Raw genomic sequence first — 14082 nt, 5'->3', positions numbered from 1 at the left:
TCTCCTTGCGACCCCGAGGCGTGAAAAAGGGCGAAGAGCTTGAAAGGATGGTCAAGTATGGTCCAGCCGTGACGAAAGGGGTTTCGAGGAGGTATAGGACAGGGGCCGTGAAAGGTGAAATGTGTGACAGAGTCGAAAGGAAGAACTGTAAGGCGAGTCGAGGATAGCTATGAAGATGTGATGCGAAGTGGCAAAGTATGTCGGCCGAAATTGAAATTCGAGGTGTAGGATAGACGGGATACTGGAAGGGAACGATGTATGTTTGCGAGCTGTAGATATAGTGTGAGCGGCTTGCGACCGATACATGAGAATGTGAAGCGTGATTGAAAGTGATAGAGGTGATGAAAGATTATAAGAGTCGAATGAGGACTGAGCGGTCGGGAAATTGGAAACCCGCTTGTGAGAAGGTGAAACAGAAAAGTTGGGAAAGCGAGGTCAAGAGCTATACAAAGCACGCCTTCGTCTAGAGATGGCACACCTTCTCCTGACCGTGCTTGATTGGATTTGACCCTAATGCACACACACACAATAGACGAACGAAATTTCTTCCAACGAAACCGACAAAGGGGGATAAATTGTATGTATGACCGCCGCCTCGCACGTTTGATCCGGAAGAATAGCACGTGAATCGAGCCCGAAGGTCTGAAATCCATACCACCGCACTCACCTTGTCAAAGTCTTCCTCAGTTGACGTGTCGTGAATAGATGTGCAAGTGTCGATGAGGTGTATGAGGACTACGTTGAGATGTGATGTATTGATGATCTAAGCAATGGGGGTAAATTCGGTGATGGGCTATGCAGTTTGTCGAAATATTATTATTAACGCATTTCTCAAGTTGACGCCATCGGTAAGCCAGTATAAGCAGCAGGACGACGACGACGAGTATTATTGTTATTATTATTTATTATTATCATCACTAGTAGTATGACTCGATTCCATCTCAACATCTCAAACCTGTCAACAACAACACTAATCGAGCATTATAAAATTTGTGCTAACCCAATGAACCAGATCCTAATCAGAGCCTAAACCTAATTACAAAACGGTCTCTCCCGAGGTGAAAAAAAAAGGCGAGGAATTTCAGGTCCCAAGGTGAAATTCGATCCCATCCTCGGTGATCACGCCAGTGAAATTGGGTGTCCGTCCCCATGGCGTGATACGAGTACTCGTACTGTATACTCACTGAATATCGATGACGCACTACTATAACCGCTGATCCCCTTTTCGCTTTTCCCCGATTTCCCCTTCTCGTTGCGCGCGCCCTGAAAATTCTCTCTTGGCGAATTCCCCGATGCAGTGCCGCCTTTACGCTGCAAGCGCTGCGATTTCATGCATGTATTCTGCCAGATCGACCAAGGACTGAAGCTTTTAAACGTGCATACCAAGTGTCAACATCGCGTCTGGGTCCCGATCTTGGCATGACACGTTTGACTTACTGTACCTCGGTTGGAATGGATGCATGCTCCGAGGAATGTGTCCGGACCGGAACGCTATTCCGCGTGTAACAGCAGCATGCAACGTTCAACGTTTCAACAGATTTCATGCGTCCCAGAAGGTCCATGCGCATGGTCAGATTTTTGGAAATCGAATATTCTGAAGCGCTACGGTCCCCGGACAGAATGTTCTGCACTTGGCCCGATGAGTATGTATGACGGAAAGTGCAAACTTTTCTGTCCTGGGACTGTACATGCGGAGGAGGTCACCCTCACCGAACGGCCTCCCCAAAAACAATTGAACAATAAGATTCGCGAACATTCGTATCGCCCTGCAGGTCGAGTCATCCCCATGAAACTCAGATACGCCACATGTACCGGCGATGACTTACAGCTAGCTACAGCTACGCTTGATGGCCTATTCGGCACCTCTCGACGCCTTGCGGTAGAATGACGTCCTCGCTACCATTATGATACTTGTGCTCGATGTATGCGATCGAAATGGACAGCTCGATGCAGTGCTGTAAAAATACGTACATGATGTTCTCTTCCGGTGTCATACAGGGAAACGTCGCTTCTAGTCCTGAAGAGATGACTGGTAACTTGAAAGCTGATGTCACCCCGTGATAAAACTACGTCCCCACCGTCTTCCGCCAACATCAGGTGGACGGTAGGCGATGTGAATAGCATTCGCCGGCCCGACATCTATGTCTATTCCTGGCGCAGTTCTACATCATCTTGCCAAAGTGCAGTTCGCTGTCGCATCTACATACATATGCCGTGAAAACCCCTGCCCTTGCGAACATTCCGCAGATTATCAGATATGACGAGCAAGCACTCCCCCCACATATGATGCAGGTCGCGGATGCCACACTGTTCAAGTAGTCCACCATACCAGCGGGATTACCCCGTAATGCCGGCTAATCACGATACCATACGACGCGCCTCGTTCTCGTTGACTTTGCTCATATTCGAGATTCGAGGCGCGTCTCAACGTGTAATGTCCAATCAGCCTATCTAGATCACCTCGCCAACCAATCGAGAGGGTCAAGTCCGCAAGTTCAAGTCTCTGTGACACGGCCCAGGTAGATTGAACGATGGAGACGACGAGGTCTGTGGAGCCAATGGCACCGAACACCATACTTGAGAACGTCCACCAGAGTCCAAGTCCGAGTCCAGCTGGGATGAAGCGAAAAGCAGGAGAGGGTGAGTTGCATGTATTTGGCACAGCTTTGCTGTCTCAAGTCCGCAATCCCACTTCAGCGATGTGTGTCTGACTGTGAGCTGTCTTGCGTTCAGATGTGTTGTCCAACAAGCTTAGTGTCGACGAGAAGGAGAACAACGGTGTCAAGAAGCGAGTAAAGACCGAAGGTGTGCTGCTATTCTATCATCGGATGATGTTTGAGCTCACATTCTGTGTAACTTAGCTTCAACATCCTCCCTGGTCGAGCTCAAGGGTCGCAAACTCATCTTCAAGCAGGATCCTCTGCCCAGAAATCTCCCCAGACGCAGTAAGTCGCTGTTAGCTTCGACAAAGTGAACGTCAGCTAACAAATTGTCGTTTTCTCAGGACTGCTGAAGCTGGAGACATATCTCCTTGATGAAGCTGACGAGGGGAGGAAGGTCACCTCGGTGCCCGAGGAGCATTGGGATCTGATCGTGATGGCTGGACATGAGCTGTGAGCCTTCCCTTCCCCACCATCTTGGCGTGGACCGAGCTGACGAGATCAATTCAGTTCATCCGCCAATGAGAACCTGTTCATGAAGAACCTAAAATCATCTCTGGATATCGTGAAAGGCGGTCAAGGTGCGTTTCCTGCTGTCCCGTTTCTGGCATGCTGACTGATGCTCGTACAGATCCATTACCGTCAGACGCTCTAGCCCCTCTCATTCCCAGACTCTTCACTCTGCGGCAGTATGGATTCACCCCGTCCGATTTCTCACCGTCCGCGTCCTCCTCATCCACCAAAATACCCGCGGCACTCCAAATACGTTGTTGGGAAGCCAACGACTTACAGAAGTACTACCCTGCGGAACAAGAGGAGGTATTGTTGGCTAGGCGGCAAGAACGAGAACAAGCGAGAGAACGATGTCTACAAATCCTGGATGGGTTGGATGACATTGAGAAGCTGGAGCTGGTTAAGGGAGACAAGTTGGACAAAGGCGAGAAGGCGGTCAAAACTGAGAAAGCGGAGAAAGCGGAGAAGGCAGTGAAAGTGGAAAAAGTGGATAAGAGCGAGACTGGAACGCCTGTGAAGGAGGCAAAGCAACGAAAGACGAAGGACACTGACGTGAGTCGACAAGACAAGGGGGTGAGTGTCTAGCTAATCCGAAGCAGGAATCGCCGAGGGCAGAGGGCAGACGGAAGAGCAGAGAGGGGACAGCCAATACAGTCGATTCAAGGCGTAGTGCGTCGCCTACCAAGAAGGCTAAGATGACTCCCGAGGAGGTAAGCGGAACCTCAAATTGCCACTTGTAGGGCGCTTGAGACTGACAGAGTCTTCATGCAGGAAGAAGCAGCTCGACTGAAGCGAGAGGAGAGAGAGGCAAAGAAAGCAGCTATAGCTGAGAAGAGGGCGTGAGTGGGCCCTCAGTCATATATTGATTGAGTTGTTGCTGATATGCTGGTGCAGTGAGAAAGAGCGTGCAGAGAAGAAGAAGGAGGCAGCGAAGGCCAAACAAGCGCAAACAATGAGTATGTTCTTCAAGAAACCTGCGGGATCACCGACGATCAGTCGAGCAAGTCCAGCGGGCCCATCGAGTAAGTCGACATTAGCGTGTCAGATTGCCAGGTGTGAGCTGACTCTCCATCCAGCACCGAAGCAGAGAGAGACCACGCCGGTCGTGGTCAGCGATTACGCAAAGACCTTCAGACCGATGGCTCAGAGACCACATGTCTATGTTGCTGAGATCAACAAGTGGCACACTTCTCGACACAGATCACAGGGTGGTAGCTCAGAGGAAGGTGTGTCCCGGGAGCAACTGGAACAATGGGGACAAGTGGGAGCACCGGAAGTGCAGAATTGGCAATCGCAAGGTATGCATACCACAAGTATCTGGACAAATTTGAGACGCCTGCCTGACACCTACTCAGATTTCATCAATGACCATTTACAACGACATGGGAGACGGATACGACCGTCCAGAAGCCATTTGCCAAAGGGATTGAAGACTATGCCTCGACATGGGACAGTAGCGGACGTGTGGAATGCTGTGCAGGACGCAGAAGATCCTAGAATAGTGCTGGACCAATTACGGAACAAGCAAAAGTTCCCGTGGAAGACATTGTTATTCGATCAACAGGCCAGACCCCCCTACTGCGGTAAGCTGGTTGACATGCGAGTAATTTCAGAACTTCGACTGACCTAAAACGCCGACAGGAACATTCACCAAGAAGTCACTCGTGGTTGGACCTCGCACACCTTTTGGACAAGATCCAATTTTCGATTACTCCTACGATTCCGGTGACGAATGGCAAGATGATGAAGGTGGAGAAGATGTGGACGACTTTGGAGAAGGAGCGGCCAAAGAGGAGGAAGAGGACGATGACGATGACGATGAAGACGAGGGAGAGTTTGACGATTGGCTCGACGATGCTGAGGACGTCGAGTTTACACCTACCGATGGTGACGTGGATGCGATCGACGGTATCATTGCAGCTGGAGCCTCAGCATCGATGGACCAATCGAGATTACCGATGAAAGTGGTGAAAAAATCAAGGGAGATTCCGAAGAAGGTTGTCAAGCTTACTCCGACGTGGAAAGGCCCGTTGTGGGAGCAAAGACTTGGTGAAGAGGGCAGTGAGGGCATGGAAGGATATCGTATACAGCTCCTGAATGGTACGTCCCCGTTTGGTGTAAATGCGACTCCTAGCTGATACATGGACATATAGATACACCCGTTGCTATTGACCCTTTCACTTTCACCTCCGATGAACCTGTACAGAATTTCAAAGCCTCGTTCTCGACGACTGCCATCGGTGCAAGTCTAAGTGTCAAATGTCTTTTGTCAACGGAAACTATTGCGCCTCCGAAAGAAACGCCTGTGTCGGTGAACACTGCTAAACCGTCCGCCGCTGCCGACGCTGCCGCCGTTCCTGTCACTACCAACGGTGATACGTCCACTGCCGCTCAATCGCGCTCTCGAGCAGTTGGACCGAAGATCGCGTTCCCATCAACACACCTCGCGGAACTATACCGCCTTATCGACGGTAATATCAAGATCCGTACCGATCTCGTCTCCCAGCTGCGTGAACACTTCGAAGGTGTAGCAACAAAGGCTGCGATCGAGGCGAAGATCAAAGAGGTGGCAGTAAGAGAGGGAAAGACGAAAGAGAGTCAATGGAAGGTGAAAGCGGATGCTTGGGTGAGTACAGCCGTCGCTTGTGGAGGACGACGACTCTGACGACTGAGATAGCTTTCAATCGGCCTAACGCCTCCACCTGCTACGACAACGTCGAATCCCACTCCAAACCCCATTCCTGCCATCTTCCGACCACCTCCTCCAGCAGAACCTACTTCAACACCGGCTACCGCGCCAGGAACAGCCGACGAACCCATGATCATCGATTCGCAGTAGATCTGCACTCATAACTTCTGTCGCATTCATTTTGAAACGATTGCATATGTACGCTCATGTCATTCTTGGTGTTCAGTTAGACAGTACGTCAAATCATCCTTTCGTCTGTCACTAGCATGTTTATACGATATATGTCCTTGGCTTTTTGGATTCACTCAACATGTTTTGTGTCTCGCGTGTTTGGGGGACCGTTCAGAGCTGAAATACTCACTTGCCATCTTATCTCAACTCAGCTGATTTCTGCGACATTGTCTTACTCACTACTCGTGAATTCGACACCCGTGGTAGCGGTATACTGTAGGAATATTGTTAGGTCTCTCTTACTCGCACCTGACAATGGTCTACTGGTCTTCGAGTCCTGCAATCTGGAATCCGTACCTGGACTTACTATCGAATGTCGAGCAATCAGTTTCATGGTTCAATAGGATAGATGTACCTAACCAATCGGGACTAACAGAAAGATCTGCACAAATCATGTCAGGTGAGTCAGGCTACTGACAGGTAGTCGAAGCAATACGAGAGCAAATTACCAACCATCCAGGCGAGGTTTATCAGTCATCGCACTTTAGTCTGTGCTCAATTTCTATTCCATCATCTCTCTACCTTGTCGCTCCACACTGCTTTCATGAGTTCTGTTGCACCGCTCCATTCTTTCTCAAACTGCGCTGATACCATTCCGCCTCTTGCGTCGACTCCGACATCAACGTCAACATCGTCGTCGAGCATCGCCTTCTTTCCGACAATGTCGAGTCCAAGAGGAAGACGTCCTGCGCCCCATCCTCATGTTTGGGAAGTTGGCATGTCAGAAGGTAAAGGCATCTTCGTCGAATATTCTTCGCCTTACTCGTACGCGCCGACGAAAGTGGTACGGCCTATGTTTTACCTGATGGACGATATCCTAACCACACGCTCATCAACCATCATCGATGTCAATTACGACGAAGGAAGCGTATATGTGTATGATACGAACGACAGCGACAATCTTTCAGAGTCGTTTGACGAACACAGCTCCTACTCCTCCGTAGTGGTATTTGAAGAACCGAGTTGGGAGTACGCTGAGAGATCGGAGGCACGTGAGCATGTGACAGGGGAGATCCATGATCAGATCAGATGTCGCCTGTAAGTCAAGCGGTGTCTTTTTGGATTTAATGGCATCTTATCGTACAGATTGATGCTGAACATGTGAGGTCGCTCATTCAGCTGCATAGCAATGGGGTATGTATCCCCCCTTAACCCCAACAGTGTGTTTAAGCTGGACTAGGGTCTGACTTGTTCTCATGTTGATAAGCAAAGGGGCAGTTGACACCGCACGAGCTTCATGGGGCCATTCGGTCTGTGCAGTGTGTACTCACCGAGTGTGCGAGGGTTTCGTGAGTCACTCGTTGCTTTTGTGTTTCTTGGCATCAAATCAGTCGCCCCTCAAAAAGCTGACACCTTGCTTTGTCTTTTCAACGGGGGTAGAGTTCATGCGCTTCTTGCTCGTCAACACCTCCACAATACACTTCGACGCCAACCTCGACTATGACCTCACCAACGCCACTTTTTCGGACGGCGGCTCTGTCTCGACGAGAGCGATGGTTACCTCGACTGAACCTCAGGAAGATCATGAAGATCGCTACAACGAAATCTTGTAGTTCCCTCCATTGAAGATGGTCACTCAGCCGTAGATCCCGAAGTCTAAGCTTGAGCTCGAGCTCTGGCGCTAAGGAGCATATTGCAGACATGGATGGAACGGTTGCATGAAGGAGCACAAGGCAACGCTCGATACGATAGACGAGGATCGTTAGCGTATTCTATCTAATATTCAAATGTTATATGATCGTTCTCTGTAAGAAATTGTGTATCAAAGTATCATTTTGAGCAAGATGCCGCTCTATCGGATTCATGTTGTACATGTGGTATCTACACCATCTATTTATACTGTCCAGGTCGATCTCCATAAGTCAGCTATCACAGACCGCCGACTTCCATGTCCTGTTCATCCTCGTCCTCTTGATGATGTCGTCTTCGCTTCTCTAGCTCTCTGATATTCTCAGCTTGAGGTTTCCCTTCGATGCTTGAGCCGACGAGACTTCCGCCCATGGTGTCGTTAAGCACATCTTCGCTGCCTGTGTTCTGAGTATCGGTCGTTTGGGCGGGCAAACCAGCAGTGTTCACATCTTGAGGTTCTGTCTCGAGTTGATCAGAGTCTCCATCCGTTGGCCCTGAGATGCCAGTCATTTCAGGACTCAAGTTCTCGACCTGCTTCTCCTGCATCGCCTCCAGATGCTCTTTCCTGATCCTGCTCAGTACATCCAAGACCACTTCATTCCTCTTCTTCCTCCCTTCCTCCTCAACTACATTTCCGGGCGTCTCATCGCTAATACGAGACCTTCTCCACGATCTCAATTCCCATCCGTCGAGTTCAACCATCCCCATCCCCATTTCCATTTCCATCTCCATCCCAAAGCCCAAGTTCGTGCCTGTCATACCTGTCTCCAAGGGAGATAAGGCTAGCGAAGAAGACATCTGGGAAGCGCTGAATGCTGCTATGAGCCACAGAGTGGCGATGAAGAGACACATGAATATACCATATGATATACCTTGCGTATCACCGTTGAGCACTGCTTCGCCTAATCCTCTGAGGGAGAGTGTGGAAGCTCGTGCTGAAGAAGTAGAAGGAAGACATGATCCAGATTGGTGTCGAGGATGATGGTGCGACCCGGATGTTGGAGCAGAAAAGAACCTGTGGTCAGGTCGAAGTTTGGACTGATATAGTCCAGAGGCCCCAAAAAGTTTGGGAGAATGATGAGGGAGTGTTTGGCCGAAAAGATGAGGGAAAGGTTGGGGTGTTCGAAGAGTTCGAGAGTGGGAAATAGTAGGGAGTGGTGAGAATGGTGCCATTTTTAAATGTTTGATGGTTGAAGAGTGCTTTTGGTTCTGGTTTGTTGGTTTTGTGGGTCTGTTCTGCTCTTATCTCGGACAGGCCAACGCTCATATACCTTGTCAATCACCTGAGCGGACGTTGTAACATCAGCCAGAGGTGATACATACCCACTGGCCAAGCTGTCAGCCCGGCTGGATCTTCAGCCCCGCTTGTCATATCAGCGTGAAATGTGGCTGATTGTTCGCCACCGACCAGCAAAGTGATGCTTGATCATCAAGCTCTTGCGCTCATGCGCATTACCACACTTCTCCTCACTACTGAATCACTCATCGCAGCCATCAGCAACCCAAGCATACACTGACTGAAACGTAGAGGGAAAAGACGACATCCTCCTCTTACCGTTAACTCTGCTCCGATATGTGCCGTGCCTGAACGCTTTTCGCCACCCAACTCAAAGTCATTCTCGATGAAATGACGTCGCGCGTCGATCACCACCACACCCAATCGAGAACATTACCGGGGTAAGATGGATGAACAACATCTCTTCTGTACATGTTTACAACAGGTTCGACACACTTCGACACTCACTCACTCAATAACTTGGCAGAATTTTGTCTCCTCCCAATCGCTTCTAGCACGTACTCAGCAGTATTCGTATAGCACGATGCCACCCAGAGCCAGGTCGAACGGCGTGAAGCGGAAATATGACGAGGATGAGAATTCGGACGGAGCTTCTTCTGCATCATCACCCTTATCATCTGCTGCTTCAGAGTACGACGAGAAGCCCAAGCTGCTCAAAGCTAAACCTAGAGCGAAAGCTGCCCCCAAGTCCAAGAGTGAGTATCATCGATTGGTAGCCCTCATGGTGGGTACAAGCTTGCATGTGCTGATCGTCGCCCTTGTGTTCAGAGGTCAAGTCGGAAGAGGGAGAGCCATCGCCGTCCAAACCTGCCAAATCACGGAAAACCACGACCACCACCACTGCGAAGGGCAAAGCCAAAGCCAAAGCCAAAGCTTCCACCTCAAACTCAAGCGAAGCAGAGGACGATTCCGATGCACCATCATCCCCTCCTTCCAAACCCAAAACCAAAGCTAGTCGAGCGAAAGCGAAAGCTGCTGCTGCTCCACCGCGTCCTCCTCGAACGGGTACTCAATCCGCTTCGTCCCGAACTGCCGCATTGGAATGGCTCCTATCTGACGAAGCATACGAACTTGCCAATCCGTTCCCTAGATCGCCTGTAAAACCATCCAAATCCAAAAACGCAAGTATCAAAACTTCCCCCTATTTCTCCTTCAAAAACGAACAAGAGGAGAACGAGAAGAAACGATTGGAGTTGGGATTATTTCGGTATCCGCATAGTAAACAGACACCATTCCAATGTCTCCTCTCGGCTCTGTTGTTGTCGAAGCCGCTTTCGCATAAATTGGGCATACGGACGATATGTACCCTGTTCAACGAACCGTTCCTCTTTGGTAAATATGAGAATTTGGAAGAAGCGGATGAAGAGAGACGACTTGAGTCACTCTGGGTGGCGAGAACACAACATAAGGACAAGACGGCAATACAGATGGGTGATCTGGTAGATGGTGTACGGGGTCTAAATGGTGAAGGAGAGGAAGATAGTCTTGGAGGAATCAGAAGGGCTATTCAGGGATTGGGCACATTCGAAGCTCAAGAGAGAACAGGTCATATGTTGAGGTCAATCAAGGGGATTGGTCCGATAGGCGTAGGTGTCTTTCTCAGAAGAATACAGGAAGATTGGCCGGAAGTATTCCCTTTCGCGGATAATAGATGTCTCAACGACGCGAGAGCGTTCGGTCTCATCACGGAAAGACAAGGACCGAGAGAATTAAGCGAGTTGGTAGAAGGCGACAGACAGAGGTTCGTCAAGTTACTAGATACGCTTATTGGATTAGATCTCGAACGTAAGCTCGACGAGTGCGTAGACAAGTTCTGGTAACCTGCAGAAGTTGCACACACATGCATTGATCTAGTAATAGGTACTGGTACTCTATTCTTTAGACTAACAAACAAACAAACAAACAAATATATAAAGCCGTGACGCAACATGCCCAGAAAATGCACGGAAAGGAATAAAAGCAAAAGCAAGTACAAGTTCATGCACAAGAAGTATAAGGGGTGTCGGTGTCAAGACGCAGGGGGGAGAGAAAGAAGATAATCGCTACAGTTATATAATGGTAATATTACGAACAAACACCTGGCAATGCACAGAAACCACAGCAAAGGCAAAACAATGTCCGATAAACAAAATGACAGATATTAAAAAGATACGTATATGCAGGCAGAAATCAATGCTACAATGCAATGCTAAAGCAGGGGAGACAGGACAACAAAGAGAAGGAACAGGTAAGGAGAGGACTGGGGGAGATGGGAGTAGATTGGAGGAGTGTGAGGAGCTGATGGAGGAACGGCCAATCAGTGGCGTATGCCAGTACCAGCGTACGAGGCAACACGACTGAAGCCGACTCGTCCCAGAGCGCGTGATTTGGCAGAACCAAAGATTGGCGGTTGACCCATGGATACCGCTCTCGCGCAGGGGCTTGCTTCTGTACCCGAGCCCATCTCAGCACTGGTATCGCCGTGAGACGGGGATGACTCGTGCTCGTGTTCCTCTTCGGCTATGGTAGAGCCTTGACGACGGGCGGTGGCGGCGGACGCAGCAGCAAAAGCGAGTGGAGGGCAAGGTGGTAACGCTCGAGAAGGTTGGGAAGGCTGCTCGCCATATGTGAAAGACCGCGTTCGACTGAATTTGCGGAAATCGTGCAAATCCGAGTTACGTCGCTCGAAATGCTTTGGGTCGTCCATGGGTGTGTATCCCTTGGGATCACATCTGTCCGGCTGGGTCTGGTAGAATCCACAGTATCCGCCTTCTAGGATGTATACTTCCGGGTAGAAGATCTTCGGGTACAAAGCGTTGTTGATCAAGCGATCCCGTGATCGGAGGTGTTTGGCAAAGGTAGGTGCTCGCTTGGCGCTGAACTCGCAGTGGAAGACAAGGACGACTTGTTCACCATCTCCGAGTTCGCCACTTCGACTGGGTACAGGAAGATCATCGCCGTTCGCGTGAACACCGGCAGATTCGGACAGGAGAAGTTGGTCAAGAGCGTCCATGGACTTGACATTAATAGCACCAGCGATGTGGCCACCGGCGTACTCATAGTCGAATCGACAATCGATAATGTGATATCGCTTCACCTTGTCGGTGTACTTGCCAGCGAGAAGATCGTCGAGCTGTGATCGGATCTTATCAGTGAACAGCTCCTAGCTGGAATGGTATATTCACTTACGGTATTCGGGGTGATCCTAACCAAACCGTCTTCCTTGACTTTATGGCACGGCAAGATCTTTCCATCCATTTCGTTGTCACCGAAGCCAGGCAGACCACCAGGACCGTAAGGACTAGGCTTCTTGCCCTTGTTCCCCGCGGGACTCGCTGCACCTTCACCGGACACCGCAATGGAAGCTCGCACGGCTTTACCGCCAGGTGATCCATCTACTCTCGGTGTGACACGCGGACCATATCGCCGAGCGTACTCTGCGTGAGTGCCAGCCATAGATGGGGATGCTTCATATTCGCTCTCATCCTCCTCGGTCTCGTGTGCTTTGTTCTGATCGCAGACGGAGAACGCTCGTCGCATTGGAGCGACGGCACCTCGGGGGAATGTACCTGACTGGCCAAGGGTGGTTTTAGGAGGACCGTAAAGGATAGGGAAAGCGGAGATGGCAGAGGCTGTACGCTGAGCCTGATCGTTGGAAGGACCAGCGGAAAGAGGACCCAACGTAGGACGTTTGAATTGGGGCGCCCGACGAGAAGCAAGAGTATTGGCTCGAGCACCACCAAAGAGCATTGCACTAGATGAAGCGGTCTTGTCGAGGGGCGGTCGGGTCATGCCGAGACCAAGGGAAGTTCGCTTAGCGGAAGGTGAACCAGATGAAGGAGATGCGGGAGAACCAGTGATCAGACTCCGTCGTTTCGCAGGAGCGGCTTGGGAGGGAGCAGCGGGCGAGTCGCAGAAGAAGGAGCCGAGTCCAGGCGAGCCGGAGAACGAGGCCGCACCACTGAAGGCGGGTGATGCGCTCTTCGATGCTCCTCGACGAGATCTCATGGCTGGAGAGTCAATATCCATCCCAAACTCATCGCTAACTGATGTCGAAGCTACGGAGCAAGGTGACAAACTCATGACTGGCTCAGTCTACATCAGGACAGAGAACATCAGCCCTGTTCCACATCAACACTGCATCGCACTAACCTCTCTTCGCATGATACCAGCTTGGAGTCCCATCTTTGGTCTGCCAGTCTCGTCGTTCGATGAGGTCCATTGCATGGGCAATCCACCCCTCGGTCGGATGAATGTCTTCCCATCAGGCAATGCAGGAGGTAGCATCTTGCCTTTGTTGAGCTTTGTCGTGGCTGGACCTGCTGACCGTTGCATGACATTTGTTGACAGCTCTCTGCCGAACGCTCTACCCTGTCCGAGAGGTCGAGCACCCATGACTTTGACTGGTTCACCCATGTCCATGCTCTTTTTTGAGGGAGAGAATGATGTGTTGCACTGGATGGGGACAGGGTCCGGACGCCGAGGCTTGAGGGAGAAGGCGGGTGAAGGAGAGAGAAATGTCGACGATGTCGCCTTGATGGGTAAAGGGGAGATTCCACTCATTTTGTTCATTGCTGGAGTGGGAGAGAAGTAAGGAGATGTGTCACCGAATGACATGGACGAGTTGAAAGACTGGTCCACTTCGATAGGCAAGTCGGTGTCGGTTCGTGTTGGTGACGGGACAGGGGAAGGGAACCTTGAGGAGGGGAAGGACTCCATGAGGGGTGATGAGGAGAAGGCGTCCATGATGGAAGGATGTATATGGAGATGGTGGAAAGTGAGGGACGATGCGCTTCGACCTTGGAAGCTGACGGTGGAAGCGGGGATGTTCTATTGTGATCGCGAGACCCAACGAGGATGCATGATTAGCATGATTCACCTTGCGGCATCATCCACGTCGTTGACAGGAGCGGAGACAAGAGCGAAACTCACAATGTTGGGAGGTGTTAAACCCGCCTGCGTACTTCACCATGAACTGAATCACACCTGATCTTTCCATGTGCTAGTCTCAGCCACGCCAGAGTGCAGAGTGAGTCGCGGGGAAGCGATAGCTGGGTAAGTCGAGCTGCAGGTCGCTTTGTAGG

The 14082-nt window shown here is 50.5% G+C and overlaps 5 protein-coding genes across 5 annotated transcripts; 3 read left to right on the top strand and 2 right to left on the bottom strand.

Moving 5' to 3' along the window:
• Positions 1 to 2558: 2558 nt before the first annotated feature.
• CI109_100951 (uncharacterized protein) lies at positions 2559 to 6012 on the top strand (the record flags this gene model as incomplete). Its single annotated transcript, XM_032002603.1, has 14 exons — positions 2559 to 2640; positions 2734 to 2805; positions 2862 to 2945; positions 3005 to 3113; positions 3171 to 3241; positions 3292 to 3725; positions 3773 to 3883; positions 3945 to 4012; positions 4068 to 4195; positions 4250 to 4471; positions 4529 to 4756; positions 4815 to 5273; positions 5327 to 5799; positions 5851 to 6012. The coding sequence occupies 14 exons, from the start codon at positions 2559 to 2561 to the stop codon at positions 6010 to 6012; spliced, it is 2703 nt and encodes a 900-aa protein (XP_031862942.1).
• A 742-nt stretch (positions 6013 to 6754) lies between these two features.
• CI109_100950 (uncharacterized protein) lies at positions 6755 to 7646 on the top strand (the record flags this gene model as incomplete). The annotated part of the gene is made up of 3 exons (XM_065966869.1): positions 6755 to 7131; positions 7354 to 7382; positions 7474 to 7646. The coding sequence occupies 3 exons, from the start codon at positions 6755 to 6757 to the stop codon at positions 7644 to 7646; spliced, it is 579 nt and encodes a 192-aa protein (XP_065822941.1).
• A 316-nt stretch (positions 7647 to 7962) lies between these two features.
• Positions 7963 to 8895, bottom strand: CI109_100949 (uncharacterized protein; the record flags this gene model as incomplete). The annotated part of the gene is made up of 1 exon (XM_032002601.1): positions 7963 to 8895. The coding sequence occupies one exon, from the start codon at positions 8893 to 8895 to the stop codon at positions 7963 to 7965; it is 933 nt and encodes a 310-aa protein (XP_031862940.1).
• A 647-nt stretch (positions 8896 to 9542) lies between these two features.
• CI109_100948 (uncharacterized protein) lies at positions 9543 to 10839 on the top strand (the record flags this gene model as incomplete). Its single annotated transcript, XM_032002600.1, has 2 exons — positions 9543 to 9714; positions 9788 to 10839. 2 exons carry the CDS (start codon positions 9543 to 9545, stop codon positions 10837 to 10839), a joined length of 1224 nt encoding a protein of 407 aa, XP_031862939.1.
• A 476-nt stretch (positions 10840 to 11315) lies between these two features.
• On the bottom strand, positions 11316 to 13744 carry CI109_100947 (uncharacterized protein; the record flags this gene model as incomplete). Its single annotated transcript, XM_032002599.1, has 3 exons — positions 11316 to 12131; positions 12188 to 13093; positions 13151 to 13744. 3 exons carry the CDS (start codon positions 13742 to 13744, stop codon positions 11316 to 11318), a joined length of 2316 nt encoding a protein of 771 aa, XP_031862938.1.
• Positions 13745 to 14082: the final 338 nt, after the last annotated feature.

The sequence above is a fragment of the Kwoniella shandongensis genome, chromosome 2 (genome assembly GCF_008629635.2).
Source record: "Kwoniella shandongensis chromosome 2, complete sequence".
In the NCBI taxonomy this organism is placed as follows: domain Eukaryota; kingdom Fungi; phylum Basidiomycota; class Tremellomycetes; order Tremellales; family Cryptococcaceae; genus Kwoniella; species Kwoniella shandongensis.
This window is presented reverse-complemented; position numbering and strand designations above follow the sequence as displayed.